This window comes from Dryobates pubescens, chromosome 20, assembly GCF_014839835.1.
Source record: "Dryobates pubescens isolate bDryPub1 chromosome 20, bDryPub1.pri, whole genome shotgun sequence".
Lineage (NCBI taxonomy): Eukaryota > Metazoa > Chordata > Aves > Piciformes > Picidae > Dryobates > Dryobates pubescens.
In genome coordinates, this window is record NC_071631.1 from 7,927,035 (window position 1) to 7,943,198 (window position 16,164).

At 57.0% G+C, this 16,164-nt stretch overlaps 1 protein-coding gene across 1 annotated transcript; it reads left to right on the forward strand.

Annotated features, from left to right (window-relative positions):
* The first annotated feature begins 11,011 nt into the window (after positions 1-11,011).
* CITED4 (Cbp/p300 interacting transactivator with Glu/Asp rich carboxy-terminal domain 4) lies at positions 11,012-12,908 on the forward strand. Its single transcript, XM_009911461.2, has one exon. The coding sequence runs from the start codon at positions 11,356-11,358 to the stop codon at positions 11,968-11,970; it is 615 nt and encodes a 204-aa protein (XP_009909763.1). The 5' UTR covers positions 11,012-11,355; the 3' UTR covers positions 11,971-12,908.
* The last annotated feature ends 3,256 nt before the right edge of the window (positions 12,909-16,164 follow it).

Here is a 16,164-nt window from a genome sequence, read left to right on the forward strand (position 1 = left end):
CACTGGGTGGATAAGGAACTGGCTTGAGGGCTGCACCCAGAGAGTGGCTGTCAGTGGTCCATGGCCAAGTGCAGGCCAGGGACAAGTGGAGTCCCTCAGGGACCAGTCCTGTTTAACATCTCTGTTGTTGCCATGGACAGTGGCACTGAGGCAGCCTCAGCACCAAGCTGTGTGGTGTGGCTGACAGCTGGAGAGAAGGATCCATCCAGAGGGACTTGGGGAGGGACTTTTCAGGTGATAGGACTTGGGGGATGGAGCAAAACTAGAAATGGGTAGATTGAGATTGGATGGTAGGAAGAAGTTCTTCCCCATGAGGGTGGTGAGAGACTGGCACAGGTTGCCCAGGGAGGTGGTGGAAGCCTCATGCCTGGAGGTTTTTGCAGCCAGGCTGGATGTGGCTCTGAGCAAGCTGATCTAGCAAGCTCAGCTCTTGAGCACTGGCAGTTTTGTGGCCAAAGCACAGTTGTTGGTGCCTGCAGTGCCACCAGGGTGGGGGCTGGAGAGCTGGCCCAAAGTGGACTCCAAGGCTGAGGGTACATCTCATGGGTCACAAAGGGACAGACTAATGCCACTTATCCAAAGCAAGAAGGATGTGCTTCCAATGTCCTGCTTCCCCCCTACCCAGTGCCAGCTCCAGCACTTGATGGACCTCTGTGTGTGCTGCTGGCAGTCCACAGAGCAGGAGGAAACTATCCCAGGGAGGAGGCAACTCAGGGGCCTGCAGAAAAGCAACCACGGAGCACAACCCTCTGGGTTGTTCTATGCACAACACTGCAGCCACCCTGCAGAGCCTGAAAGCCTCCTCCAAGAGCAGAGCCTGTGCTGGTCTGTGCTGGTCTGTGTTGCTCTGTGCTGGTCTGTGTTGGTCTATGCTGGTCTGTGTTGCTCTGTGCTGGTCTGTGTTGGTCTATGCTGGTCTGTGTTGCTCTGTGCTGGTCTGTGTTGGTCTATGCTGGTCTGTGTTGCTCTGTGCTGGTCTGTGTTGGTCTATGCTGGTCTGTGTTGGTCTATGCTGGTCTGTGTTGCTCTGTGCTGGTCTGTGTTGGTCTATGCTGGTCTGTGTTGGTCTGTGTTGCTCTGTGCTGGTCTGTGCTGGTCTGTGTTACTCTATGCTGGTCTGTGTTGGTCTATGCTGGTCTGTGTTGCTCTGTGCTGGTCTGTGCTGGTCTGTGTTGGTCTATGCTGGTCTGTGTTGCTCTGTGCTGGTCTGTGTTGGTCTGTGTTGCTCTGTGTTGCTCTGTGCTGGTCTGTGCTGGTCTGTGTTGGTCTATGCTGGTCTGTGTTGGTCTGTGTTGGTCTACGCTGGTCTATGCTGGTCTGTGTTGCTCTGTGCTGGTCTATGCTGCTCTGTGTTGCTCTGTGCTGGTCTATGCTGCTCTGTGTTGCTCTGTGCTGGTCTGTGTTGGTCTATGCTGGTCTGTGCTGATCTGTGCTGGTCTGCCCTGCCTTTGGAGGAGGCTCAGGAGGTACCAGAGGCAGTTCCCCACAGCCTGGGCCAAGAGAGGAGCAGCTGCTGCTGGAGCAGCGGAGGGAGCTGGGGTGGTTCAGCGTGAAGCAAAGGAGGCTGAGAGGAGATCTCTCTGCTCTCTGCAGCTCCCTGAAGAGAGGTTGTAGAGAGGTGGGGGTTGGTCTCCTCTCACAAATCACAGCTGATAGGACAAGAGGAAATGGCATCAGGTTACACCGGGGCAGGGGTAGGCTGGACACGAGGAAAAATTGCTACACCGAAGGGTTCTCACAGACTGGCACAGGGCAGTGGTTGAATCCCCGTCCCTGGGTGTACTTAAAAGCCTTCCAGAGAGGGTGCTGAAGGCTGTGGTGTAGCAGTGGCCTGGCAGAGTCAGATAGTGGCTGCACTTGAGGATCCTCTCCGAGCAGAGTGATTCTGAGATTCCGAGGCAGCCACGGGCATGGTGCACGTGCCCCTGGTGCCAGCAGAGCTGGGAGCCAGGCACACGAGCCAGCACCCTGCACAGGGCACCCTCCCCACCGGCACCATGTGATGCCCATCAGGTGACAACAACACAACTTGTTTTCAGGAATACTGAGCTGATGAATAACAAAAATAGGAACCTGACAAACAGGTCTCAGCGACCTGGATCCCAGGCAGCTCTCCCAGGACGAACTTTCAGTTGCCCTGAGTCACCCAGCCCTGCTCCTGCCCCTGCTCCTCTGCCTGCCACAGGAGCTGCCGGGCACCGTGCCCACCCGCAGGCTTGAGGCTTCCCAGGGCTTCACCACAGCCCCTGCCCAGCGCTGGCACTGGGTGGAAAGGGGAAAAGCAGTGGGGCATCCCAATGGTGTCAGGGGCATGAGAGGGGCAGGAGTGGGGAAGCGGCAGCACAGCCACGAGGGTCTGGGCAGAGCAGGAAGAGCGTCGTTGCCACATCCACACAGGGATAACAAACCCCTGCCGCGGGAGGTTGCACAACACAGGGAGCAGGCAGATAAACAGCAGCAGCTCTTGCTGATGATAATGCAAGAAACACCACACCACAGCAACCCCCCGAAGAGACACCACCACAGCCCTGACCACCCCACATCTGCAAGGCAGTTGCATGAGGCAACTGCAGCAGAGCAGAGAAACTGCCGCAGCTAATCTGCCTCCACAGCAGCACAGGCGCCGGCAGATAAGGAGAAACAGCCCCAGAGCTGACTCCACACCCCAGAGGACGCTGTGCCTTGCAGGAGCAGCTGTTCTGGTGGGACAGCCCCACTGCTGGCCAGCCCCACTGAGCCCAGCACCATGCACTACATCCTGGGGGGAACTGCCAGGCACAGGGCATTGCACAGGGTCCCACAGCCTGGACCCCTGATGCCAGCACTGCTCCTTCCATCTGGGCTTCTGGTCCAGCCTGAGGGAGGGCTCCAGAGAGGCCACGTGGGGAGAAGCATATGGCCAGGGAGCAATGAGGGCCAGGCCTGGGCAGAGCAGTTCCTTCAGCTGAAGCAGCCCTGTGGGTTGTATGGGAAGGGATTACTCCTTGGCTTGTCTTTAGGACACGCTGGGGTACCTGGGCAGGACAGTCATGGAGCTGGAAGGACCATGTAGGAACCTTTGTTCCATGTCCATGACACTGCACATGGAGCATTCCTTTAACACTAGGACTCCCTTGGTGTGCTGGACCACAGACACCATAAGGAAACCTCTGAGGTGGAAGGGAAGGCTGGAAAGGAGAACCAGCAACAGAGCACCAGTGAGGCATCTGCAGGCTGGCGGTGGTCCAGCCTGTGGCCAGCAGAAAGGCTGTGGCAGTGCCTTGGTTTGTCCACGGTGAGCCACAGGCTGGGGAGGGGTGGCAGCACGGGGAGGAGGTGAGCAGCAACACGTGCAGCTGGGCAGGAGCTGGGCACATGGCTCTGTACCACTGGCAAACCGGTCGGGCAGGCTGCCTGCTCCTGCCACGCTTGGAGCAGCACTCAGAGCCCTTTGGGCCAGGCTCAGGCTGCACATCCATGGCTGGGTGGTGCTCAGGAGGCTCTCTGCAAAGCAGGACTGGTTTGCTGTTGTCAGACCCCACAGGGGAAGGTCCTTGAGGCTCAGAGGGTGACAAGTGGGCAGAATGGGGACAGGCAGCTGGGAGGGCTGGGGGTCAGGTACCACACCAGTTGTACTGGGGGTGGGTCTGCCTCAGGACTAGAAGCCTTCTGACCCTTTGAGGCTAGAGTGCAGCCAGTGCCTGCCATGGTGCAGGTCTAAGCCCAAAAGGGCCACACTGGCAGAGCAGAGCAGAGCAAGGCAAAGCTGCAGGGCAAAGAGCCGGGGTGCTGAGTCCCATAGCAGCTCTGCAGGCACCGTGAGGAGCAGCCAGATACCACTGCCCCTCCTGCTCCTCACAAGCAACCTGGTCCCAGCCTCGCAAGGACACCCAGGCAGGCACGTGGCTGTGCCCAGCTCACCTCCCAGCCACTTCCCCCAAGCCTGGGAAGAAGGCTCTGGCCTGGCCCTGGCGCCAGCCCTGGCAGGGAGCGGAGCAGGGAGCGGAGCAGGAAGCAGGCAGCACAAGGGGGGTGCAGCAGCACCAGGGGAAGGCAAACAAGAGAAAGCAATTGAGGAAGCTCACACGTCTCAGCCAAAGTCCAAAGCAGGAGGTGCTTGCAAAGGACACTGGAAGCATTCCAGTGATGTTATCTGCCCCCACAGAGCAAGATTAGCCCAGAGGGAAAAAATAAGAAGTTGTTTACAAGCTGGGCAAGCCAGGCCGTGGCTGCAGCACGTCAGTGCTGGGCTCAGCTGCTGGCCTGCCTGCGTCTGCTGCTCGGGAAGAAGCACCGCAGCCCTCCGTGCCCTGCTCTGCCCTCAGTCCCCTTGGCACCCTGCAGCGGCCCTGGCAGGTGAGATGGTGCTGAAGGGCTCCGTGGTGGGTCCCACAGTGCCCAGGAAGCACAGAGGCTGTGTGCAGGGAGCCTGGCAGGCTCCACGCAGCCTTCCCTTCCCTGGCGCCTCTGCCCCCAAGTCCCAGCAGGGTTAATGGGGACCTGGCTGCCCTGGAGCTGGCCACCCGCTGCACGGCAGTCCCCTTGCTCCCGGCATTAGCAGTCCCTGCCTTCAGTGAGGCTACCAAGGAGCAACCTGCCCTTCTCCCCCTCCCCTGGGCCACTTGCACTGCTAGGCTCTGCCCAACACCTCCTGCCTGTTTTGAAGAGTTTCCATCTAATTGCAGATGAGGAATCACAGGCTAATGTATCACCTGCAGTCAGTTCTCCTGGAGGATCCTTTTGTCATGCAGAAACGGGGGAGGGAATTCTGAGTTGCTGCTTGGTGCATCCTTACCTGGGTGCTGTGTCAGTGCCCAGCCACCAGGCAGGGAGGCCTCAGTAGTGCCCCTGAGAGGTGCCACACTGTGCCCCTCCTGGGCTCCTCACTCTTCCTCCATGCTCTTTGTTGGACCTTCGAGGCTGTTCTGGGTGAAATCCACACTCACCTCACCTCTCTCCCAGGAATCTGCCTAGGAGGCACTTGCCCAGGGGAGCTCCAGGCTGGCACAAGCCTGTTCCTGCCCATCTGCACTACAGAGGGGAGGCACAACACCAGCACTGCACCATGCAGAGTCCTCCCCTGTAGACCACTCCACAGTGACAACTCCACAGAGCCAAGCAGGTAGCCCCTGGGGCACCTTCTCAGGAGAAGATGATGTGTCCTGCCACTCGGATCCTCCACACCTCCTGGCTGGGCTGTGCTGGGCCCATGGCCCTGGTGGCACCACAGATTCCCCATGTCCTGCCCAGGCAGTGGTGCTTGGCCCTCGTGTGGAGACAAGAAACAGGTTTGGTAACAAGTGTCTGGAATAGTTTGCTGTTGGCCAGGACCCCTCCAGTCCTCTTTGTCAGAGACTCCTGTAAGACAGAGTCACACTCCCTGTCAAGAAGCTGAACATTCCATTTAAGTTGTAGATCTTGGCTTCTTCACACACTTCTTTAAAGCCAGACTGGAGAAACTCTGTTGAAATCTGCTCCTGGTTCAGTGTTTACAGCACCAGGACCTCTGCTGGACTTCTCAGCTTCAAAGCCAAAGTTTGTAGACCACTGTGATCATCCTCAAGCAGTGCACTGCATCCCCTTCTCAGCTCCTGACTGCCAGCAGCAGAATCTGCTCAGAAAGCATCACAGAGTCACAGCATCAGAGGGTCACAGCATCAGAGAGCCACAGAATGTTAGAGGTTGGAAGGGACCTCCAGAGATCCCCCAGTCCATCCTCCCTGCCAAAAGCAGGGTCACATGCAGCAGAGGTTCACTGGGATCCTTCCAAGACACAGTATGGAGAACTCCAGCAGCTGGTGGTGAGTCTTTGGTTAAACTTGGATGTCCCAGCATCAGCAAACCCCAGCTGCAAAAGCTTTCAGCCCCTTGGACATGCAGCCTCGGACAAGCCTTGAAGGAATCAGACCACGGTAGCCCTTCCAGCAGGAAGGGAGAAGCAGCTGGCAACACCTGGCACTGCAGGGTGGGCAATGTGGGCTCTGGGCCACTTGGAGTCCAGCAGAGTTGTGTAGCCATCCTGTGCCTGGCTGCTGGCTGCTCCTTCTCTCCAGGGGCCTGTGCCACCAGTGAGGAGCTGGCTGTGGGCTGCAGAGCTGCCGTGGCAGCTGAAACCCATCCCCACCCTCACCTTCCTCAGGACCCCTCCTGCCCTTCCAGTAACCAAAATGTAGGTGCCACCTCTGCATGCTGAGGGGTGGATTAAGTGAGGGCAGAAGGTTTGTGCAGGAAAAGGCAGGTGGGAGCTGGTTGCTGCCACATGTTGAGGCTGCCCTGGTGTTTAACAGCTGTCCCCTGGTGCACACAGTGCCCTTGACATTCTCCTGCCTTCATGGAACAAAAGGCTTTAGCGATTCAGATCTGGGCTGGTCCAGCCCAAGCTCTTCCCAAATGCCACAGTCAGCTGCTGTGCCCAGGGGAGCTGCTGCAAACTACAGTATGCTGGCTGGCATCTTCTGGAAGAACAATACCTCAGGAATCCTTTGTGACACAGCTCCAAGGCATTTGAGCTGATACCAGAATGTTAGGGGTTGGAACAGATCTCCACAGATCATCAGGTCCAACCCCCTGCCAGAGCAGGATCACCCAGGGCAGGTCACACAGGAACACGTCCAGGCAGGTTTTGAAAGTCTCCAGAGCAGGAGACTCCACAACCTCTCTGGGCAGCCTGCTGCAGTGTTTTCCCAAGTGGAAGTGATGCATGCACCCTGCTGCCCCCCCAACAGCCAGACACAGATGCAGCACCACCAGGCAGTGGTTCCTGATGGGCCTCAGTTTAGGTCACACCTCTGGAGACTTCCAGACCCCCACTGCACATTGCCACCCTCTGCACGTGTCCTTCTGACTGCAGAAGGGCTTTTTGTGGGCATTTGCTGCTCAAAGGCAACCCCCTCCTTTTACTGATGGTATTTCAAATTGCTTTAGCTTCCATCTGCACACCTTTGGAAACTGTGGGAGCTGTGCAGGGCCAAGCATTGCCCCAGCTGGGCATCCAGGAGCCTTTGAGTCACGGGGTTCCTCAGACTGTTCCATCTCCACCCAAACACAGAGCCTGCATCATTCCCCACATTGCTCTGCCATCTCCATGCAAGGGTAAACCCCACCCCAGAGCAGTGGGTGGGTTGTAAACTGAAATGCAGAGTGCAAATCACTTGCTCAGAGGAAACTCCCTCAAAAATCCTCTACTTGCCCTCTGTCCATCACTACATCCCCCAGAGCTCTTTATTAAAATATCCTTTGGGTTCCCCTCCCTTCCCCCAAGGATGGAGGCTCTCAGACTCTTGGAGTGCAGGTCAGCAGCTGGGATCAGTAGGAGTCAGCTTTGAGCTAAGCAAAACATTGTGGGATGGAAGTGCCCACATCTCTGCTGGCCAGTAGCACCCATCCATGGCACCTCTCATCCCAGGGGGCTCTGGGCACATAATTCCACCACAGCAACACCACTGGAGCTGTGCAGTAGATGGGTGATGGTCAGGGATCAAATCTGAAGATTTATCTGACATGAACCTGTCTGTACCACAGCCCAGCTCCTCCTCAGAGGGCAAAGAAAAGGTCTGCAGTGTGCTGGTGATCAGGTCCTAAGCTGATGCCCACCCACGTGCATGCCTCGACCCAGGACACAGACCTTGGGTGGTGCTTCCACATCCCCAGTCATGCAGAGCCCATCTGATGCCACTGCAGCCCAAATCTGACTAATTTCCAGCCTGGGTAGTCCACCCTCAATAAGACAGGGCTGGTGACACCAGCACAACCAGCCTGGGGAAGTCCCACCTCAGGAAGCCATGAGTGACACTGCTGGAGGTGGCCTGTGTGGTGACTTCAGTCAAGGCTGACCAGCAGACAGCCCCAGGCAGTTTTTCTCCTCCCCAGGAAGGGCAGGCTGGCCATGGGCTGATGGCCATGAGGAGGTGGAGGATGGACTGCAAACCAGGGGTTAGACCCAGCCCTGCTCAGCATCTTGTACACACAGCTGCAGTGGTTTGGGTCCTTAATATTCAAGACCTCAGCACCACAAGGAAGCACTGCTTGTTCTGGGCAAAAAAGACATCTGAGAGAGATGCTGCCAGGACCAGACAGCCCTTCCCCAGCTCTGCTCCTCAGCCATCAGCTGGGCAGTATGCACTGTAGTAGTAAAGTCTGTGCTGGTCCTTGTAAAATAAAACCTGACTGGCTCAAGAACAGGAAGCCCTCAAGACACAAGGCCTCCCATACCCCTCCTCTTCTGCAGGCAGTGGTTCCTCTCTGAACACCCCAGGTTATGCTGCTGAAACATCTAGAAGACAACATCAGCAGGCAGATCAGAGAGCTGAGCCCAGCCAACAGAGCTCCGTTTCTGGCCAAGTTAATTTCAGGCTGGATGAGCTGCTGCTCTGCCTCACCCTCCCCAAAGGAGAAGCTGTAAGTCAGTGCAGATGCAGGGGACTTCCACACTTGTGTTCAGCAGCTCTGCTGCTCTCCCACCTGCCAAATCATTTCCAAATGATTGGACACCTACCAGCCCTGGGTCTTCTGTAATGCAAACAGCTCTGAGGGCCTCTTCCCACCTGTTACTCATGTCCAAAAATTCCTGCCCCTGGCTGGGACCTGCACTTCACACCACACCTCTCCTCTCCTCCAGGTGAGAGAGGTTTTTATGGCTGGATGGACCTGCAAAGAGGAGGGCAGACACTCCCCTTAGGTTTGTTCCTCACCTGGGTGTGCATCTGCCCGTGCAGTGCAGGCAGGAGCGGGAGCAGTGCTTGTGAGCGCTAAAAATGCATTTGTCAAAATCTCTGGGGTTAAAAAACAATCATTACATAATTACATTAAACAATTAACCAACTGATTCATCAGCTACAGCCTCACCAACAACACTGAAACCCATCCCAGCCACTTAACCAGGCAGAAGCTGGCACAAACAAAAGCAACTCCCAGAATGTCCTGGGGGTTAATGGTCCTGTGCTCCATCCAGGTAGGAGCAGGAACTTTCCGTTCCTGGCTGCTGGCATCTGGGAGCTGCTGGCTCCTGGGCCCTATCTGCTCCAAGGTGCTGGTTTGAGGTGAGTTGATGCAGAGATATTCCATGGAAGTAACCCTCAGGTCAATGCTGTGTGCTTGGGCACTTGCCCAAGGTGCCCATGCTGCCCAGGTTCAGTCCCCTTCATGAGTTAGCCTTCATTTCTCCAGCTATAGCCACTAAATACCTCCCTGGCAATACCTGGAATGCTTTGCTGCCTCTTCCTTCTGCTCAGCAGGCTCCATGAGCACAAGGAATATGCAGAACACACAAAACTCCAGAGAAGGCCCTGCTCCAGCTCTCCAGAACAGATCTCTCTGTTGTCACCAGAGCTGTGATCTGTGATGCTGTCGCTGGAGGTGGCACAGGAGAGCACACAGTGAGTTGAAGAAGCAGATATAACTTCCTGCTGGCCAGCTGGGTGACCATGCAACACCAGCACAGAAAAAGAAGTCTCTGGGTTCCCTCAAAACAAAAAAAAACCAAGGGGAAAAATCACCACTGTGCTTTTCCCCACCACTGTAAACCACCACATCCTAATGAGAGCTCCTGTGCTGCTGTGGTCTTGGCCCGTGGTAAAACAATTTGGCCAGCAGAGCTGAGGGGCTGAGCACACAGACTGCACTGGGACCCCAGGAGCCTAAACTCAGCTCAGGGGTGAAAGACACAGTTGCAGATGGAATTACACCAGCAAACCTCTGCCACCTGGCAGCAAGGTGAATGTTACAAGCAGAGATTTGCAGTCTTTCCAGCACCAGTGCATCCTTGCTGGGAGGGCATTGCTGGCACATCCTTGGAGATGCTCAAGGTGAGACTCAACAGGGCTCTGGGCAACCTGAGCTGGAGGATGTCCCAGCTGACTGCAGGGGAATTGGACTGGATAAGCTTTGGAGGTCCCTTCCATCCCAAACCATTCCATGATTCTATGATTCCGTACCCAAGCACCTCATTGATGCCACAAGTAAGCCTCCTCAGTCACCTTGGCTGCTGAGGTCTCCCTTAGTGGGGACACCCCATTGCTGACCCTGCAGCCACAACTGCCATCAAGCAAGCACCCCTCCCAGGGCAGCCAGCACCCTGCTGCACCTGGGCACAGGCTGGCAGGGTCCAGTGTGCAGTGGCCCTGGAAGCACTTAGTAAAAGTCTGTGTGCACATCCTGCAGTATGGACAGAGCCAGCACAACCTCCACAGCAGCCACCTGCACCCCAGTCAAGCAGGTGCTCAGGTAGGGAGGCTTGGTCAGTGACACTGAGGAAGGCTCCAGCCAGCTGTCTTAGGCTGTTTGCATCAGACAGGGTCCTGCTCAGGAAGCAGAGTGACTGCAATGCAAGCAAACGCTGCTCAAAACCAGTGCTGCACCTGAACCATTCCCAGCATGCTGGTGCTGGGAGCAGAAAGGACCTCCCTGATCTTCCCCAGTCACCAGGCCCAGGATTTACTCCAAGGCAGGTAAGTGGGGGACTGAACAGACATGATCCAAGTTTTCCACAGCTGAGTATCCCGGAGGAATTGTGGTGCCCACAGAGGGATTCCCAGCCCAGCATGCTGGGGACATTGCCCCTTGCTCCCAGTCCTCTCCTGCTCCTTGCCCTTGGCATCCTGCTCAGGAACAGTGTGCGCTGAGGGTCTCCTCACCCCCTCTATGGTATCAGGGGGAAACTAGGGGCACTGGGCTGAGAGCCCCCCGTTCCTTGTCCTGCCAGCCTGCCCATGGGTCTGCACCTTGGGTGCAAAAAAAGACCCCCCCGATCGCAGAGCCCTGACGGTGAGGATTTGCCAACAGCAGTGCCCTGAATCTGGGAAGCTGCCAGTGTTCCCCCCGGCTGGGCTGTGTCGCGACCGGGAGCGAGCTGCGAGCACGGCCTGGAGTGCCCAGCCGGCAGCCGGGGACACGGCCCGGCCATTGTGCTCCCGCCCGCCCCGTCGAGGGCCGGGCAGCCCCGGGCCGCGCTCCAATGGGCGGCGGGGGGCCGGGCCGGGCGGTCCGCCCCTGCCCGCGGCCCTTTAAGTGCCGGGAACGCGAGGGGCAGCGCAGGGTGAGTGGAGCTGAGCAGAGCGAGCGGCGCTGCTGGTGTGCGGAGCCGCTGCCCGCCGGAGCCTCGGATCGGTGCGTACCCGCTCGGGCACAGCTCGGATCCCCGGGGCGGTCGCGGGGCGCCGCGCAGAAGCCGCCTCGGAGCGCTCGGCGCCGAGCTTTGTCCGCCGCCGGCGGGTGGGCAGCAGCCCAGCTTCGGCTCTCGGCGCCCTCCTCCCGGCGCGAAACAGGCGGCGGCTTCTCCGGGATCCTCGGTCGGAGCCGGCAAGGACGGGAGTGGGAAGCGGCGCTGTCCCCGGCAGCCCTGCCCTGGAGCCGTGTGTCGCCGTGCGGGGGCCCGGAGCCATGGCCGAGCACATGATGATGTCCATGAGCCACGGCGGCACCGGGCTGCAGAGCTACCGCATGGGGGTGAGCGGGCTGCAGGGACCCCCGCAGCACGGGCAGCATGTGCTGAGGACGCTGCCTGCCGCCGGCCAGATGATGCCCTACGGAGGGCCTGGCATGGACGGTGCGATGAGGCCGAGACCCAACCTCAGCGGACAGATGGGACACCACCAGATGCAGAACGCGATGATGTTCAACGGCCCCGGGCAGCAGCAGCAGTACATGGGGCCGGTGGGCACCCAGCAGCTAATGGCCAGCATGCACCTACAAAAACTCAACACCCAGTACCAGGGGCACCCACTGGGCATGAGCAACGGGCCCATGGGAGCTGGAGCCCAGCAGTACAGAGTGGGACCAAGCCAGCACCCAGGCATGCAGCACATGCCCTCACCGGCACTGACCTTGAACGTTATGGACACCGATCTCATAGATGAGGAGGTCTTGACATCCCTTGTCCTGGAACTGGGGCTGGACCGGATTCAGGAGCTGCCAGAGCTATTCTTAGGACAGAACGAGTTCGACTTCATTTCAGACTTTGTTAGCAAACAGCAGCCCAGTGCCATCAGCTGTTGAGGGGCTTTGAGCTCCTCCTTGCGTCTTGGTGGTTTTGAGTTTGTTTCCAACTTCCTTCTCCACCTACCATCCTCCTCCCTTCCCCTGCTTTGCCCTGTCCTGGATTCCTGACCTCCCCCAAAGACAATCATCGGGCACCGGCTTGCAATGGATTGCTTTTCTCTTCCGTGTGGCTGCTCTGTGCGGGAGCTCCCGGGGCGGGTGTGAGTTCCCCGGGCAGAGAGCACATCAAGGGCTCTTGCCGTCGAGCTGCCTCTGAAGGGCACGAACAGGATTTCTGGCTTAAGCAGGAATAATTGGACTTACGACTTTCCACAAGCGGGCTTGGGGAGCAGGAAGCGAGGGGCAGCTGGCAGCCCTGCCGGGCGCTGGATTTGCTCAAGGATTCCGTGTGGGCAGTGAAGTTAAAGCAACCCCCGAGAGAGGATTGTCTCCCTGGTGCACGGTTTGAACCCTTGCAGGCGTGGGTGGGGTTGGATACTTGCTGGGACCTCTTTACTGTGACAGTCACTAGGTCTGGGTCTGGTGCGTTCAGCCCGGGCAGGGGCAGCGCTCCGCAGGCTGCTCTGCTTGAGCTGGCTGAGCAAAATAAAGCGTGGGGCAGGGTGTGCTGCTGGGCCTGAGTGCACCTCTGTGGAACTTCGGCTCTCCAACCTGTACAGCAAATCAACTGTAAGATTTACAAAGTGTTTTGAGTGTCATTCGGGCATCAAGCTTAAAGCTGCAGTCTAGCTCCACTTTTCTTCCCCCCTCTGAAACCAAATAAAGACCATGGAACTGTATATTCCAGATCGAATCTTATTTATTTTCCTAGGATTATTTATTGGCAAGGGCTCCTTTTGTTATTTGGCTTTGGGACTGCCGGGAAGGATGCATGGAGAGTACTGCAGCTTTAAGATGCTGGCTTCAGGGGGAAGAGAAGGGGGGAAAAAAGCAAGGCTGGGATAGTTTTTAGGCTGTTCTGCAGATAGCAGCTGGGAGCTTTCTGCTGAAGGCACAGGACTGTAAATCCAACACCTCTCTGAACGTGATAACGGTGACTCGATTTCTAACTCCCTTACTCGGAGGAGGTTAAACGTGAAAGCTGGAGGGGTTTTGTTTCCTCTGCTGTCTCTTGTTTCCAGGCTCTGCGGAAAGCTGCTGGTAACTCCTAGCTCCTGCTGCCCCCTGCTGCTGCCAGCTCCTGGCTGCTGCCGCTCAACGACCCGGCGAGAATGTACAGATGGATTTGCAAATAAAAGCTGAAATCTCTCCAGTGTGCATTTGTTTGGTGCTGGGCTCTGGCCCAGGTGCAGTGGTGAGCACCACGTTCTCTGCTCCTGGGCCCAGTCCCCAGTGCACCCCCCGACACTGGAGCTGGAAGGGCTGTTTGACGTTCAGTGCTCGGACTCAGTCAGTCCTCACGTGTAGCTGGGAGGATGAAGTTCTCCTTCCTAACGTGGATGGTGCTGCGGAGTGGCTGCTGCTCCCTGAGCCCTGCTCCTGGCTGACCCAAGGGGCTCAGACTCCTTTCAGCCCAAGTGCAGCTCTGCTGGCTGGGCTACAGCTCTGCCAAGAGCTCTCTGTTGCAGTTTTCTGTACCATAAAGGCTTTACAAATCAAGACAGCCTTTGCTGTACTTTTCCAGAGCACAGGTTTTGCTTTTTACAGGGTTCCCAGGCAGTCCTTTTGTAGAGTTCAGCAATGTTCCCATGTGTCCCTTTCCTGCCCTGCAGCTGTGGATGCTGATACAGGAGTGGCTGGAGCACCCTGAGCACACTTTGCCTGTCAGTGCCCCCTGGCCTTGCTCCTGACACAGCTCAGGGCAGTAGGTGACATTCTGTCCTGTCCTTTTGGTGGTTTTGCCTTTGCATTCTGGAGAGCTGCTCAGAAAGCAAATGGCAGGGTTTGTGTGGCTGGAGAGCCCTGCTTGGGCTGTCAGCTCCATGGGCATAGGTTTGAGAGCTGGGAGAGCTTTGCTTCTCAGTGCAGCTGCAGAACAGCCTGTAGGTGAGCAAGGAGTTGACAGCTGGATTTAAGCCTCAGAGTAAGAGGAGCTGAACTCCAAAACCCAGGCATGTTCCAGGCTGTCAGTTGTGGTCATGTGGAGTGCAGGCTGTCTGCCCCACCACTGTGTCCCCAGTGGGGAGCTGTGTCCAGCCCACAGATGCAGGGTTGCCAACCTGAGCAGTCTCTGGTGAGGCTTTCCAGGAACACATTTCTCTAAGAAAGAACTTGGTGCAAGTGGAACAGGGACCTGTGTGCATCCTCCTGGGGGCTGTGCGGTGCACTGGGAAGGGGATGTTGATTGAAGTCGGAGCAGGGGAGCTGATACCACCAGAGATGCAGAGTGACTGAGGGTTCCCAGCCAGGCTTTTCTGGGGAGTCTGTCCCAGCAGGCTCTGTGAGCTGATTTCAATGTCAGCCTTCATACAAATGCAAGCTTCAGAGCAGGGAGGAACTCCCCAGGTGTGCTACCTCTTCATTCCCCCCAAAAATACTGTTAGCTGTGGTCAGCCCCTGTGGCTTCCTCCATAACCCAGGCCAAAACCACCTTTCTGTTGCTTTAGGCTGAGTTAGACTGGGTGAGTCCAGTGGTCACCTCCTTTCTAATGCTGCCTTGGTTTAGGTGCAGTTTGGGGCACCTCTCTTTATGCTGCCTGCATTGTATGCCATGCACTAGGCACCATGCACTGGTACCTGCTACAGTGCTACCAGCTGCAGCTCGGGGCAGCTCCAGCTCTCCCTCTCCACCTGGCTTTACAGTGCAGCCTGGCAGGCTGCTGGCACCTTGCAGTGAGCAGAGATGCCAGGTGGCAGTGAGGGGACCCAGCTACCTGGGTCTGCACACCAGTTCCTTGAAGTCATCCAAGGTCAGCAAAAATACACCAGGGTTGAGCTCTGCTTTTCCCATTTAGTGCTGAGCTCTCCATCCAGCCCTAGCAGGAGGGCAGCAGGATGATGCTCTGCTGTCTGCAGAGTGCTCCAGCTGGCTGCTGAATGACAGTGCCAATAGGTCTGGGAGCTCTCAGGACAGAAGTCCTCACGTGGAGAGTTTGTGTTTACAGGCAGCTGCTGGGAAGAACTCTTCTCTGAGGCACCAGAAGAAGACTTCCTTCTTCCTCAGTGTGGGGGATGAAGGAAGGTTCTCCACCTCCACTGCCTAGTCCAAGACAGGGCAGGGCACAACCACCCTGTCCCCTCACCTTGGCTGGATCCTTTGTAGTACTCCAAACAGCTTTTGTAGCTATTCTTGTGAAGACCAGGACTTGAGGCAGCCTCTGGGAACATGTGAGTGTGAAAGCTCAGCAAGGCATCCCTCTGCATCCCTGTCCTTGACCACACTGGCTCGTGGTGATGAGGTCTGCTGATAGTGCTCAGTGATTCAGAGCAAAGAGGAAAGTCCAGTGCAGAGAGCTAGTGAAGAGCCTGCTCATAGTGACTGGGCAATGTGCTGAGCCACAACTGTAAACATTGTGTAGGATTCACCTTTCCTGACCACACAGCACAGTGCTGGGCTCTGAACCAGCTGCAGCCCCTCAGAAAGGATCTGAGCACTGCAGTGAAGGTCCCCATGAAAAACCTTAGCTCGCTGCTGTGGGGGAGCCAGGCAAGAGGAACAGAAAGCAGAGTGAAGCAGCCAGGGCCCTGCAGCTCAGCTGCATCCTGTGCGCTGCCCACACTGGAGGATTGTCCACAGCTCTGGGCTGATCATCAGCAAAATGGTAACACAAGACCAGAGAAACTACAGTGAAAGAGGAAACAGCTGGGGCAGGGGGATGCTGCTCTAGAGAAGCCATAAAGCAGAGCAGGACTCCTCAGCCTCAGGAGGATGGGTGCCACGGGGCCATAAAGGAAGTGAAAGGGGATGGTGAGTAGGGAATTGTTTTCCCCAGGTGACAGTAGGTATCTGGTGACCTCTGAAATGCAGGTGGTAGGGGCCAGGTCCAGACTGGAGTGAGCAAAGGTATCTCTGCACGTGATGTGAGGCTGACACTGTGAAGCTTTCTGACAGCCTGGGAGGCACAGGAGCACCTGGGAGGGTGCAAAGCTCCCCTGTACCACCAAAGAGCCAGCTGCTGTCTGACCAAGCCTGGGGTTCCCCTGCTGCACTTGTGCCTGCTCTCGCTGGCCATAGCTGGCAACCTGGGCATGAGCCAGCACAGCACTGACAGAAAGAGACAAAATCCCATCTGGAGCCTAAAGAATTGAGAA

Coding starts and splice junctions, on each gene's coding strand:
- CITED4 (XM_009911461.2), top strand. CDS start 11,356: ATGGCCGAGCACATGATGATGTCCATGAGCCACGGCGGCACCGGGCTG.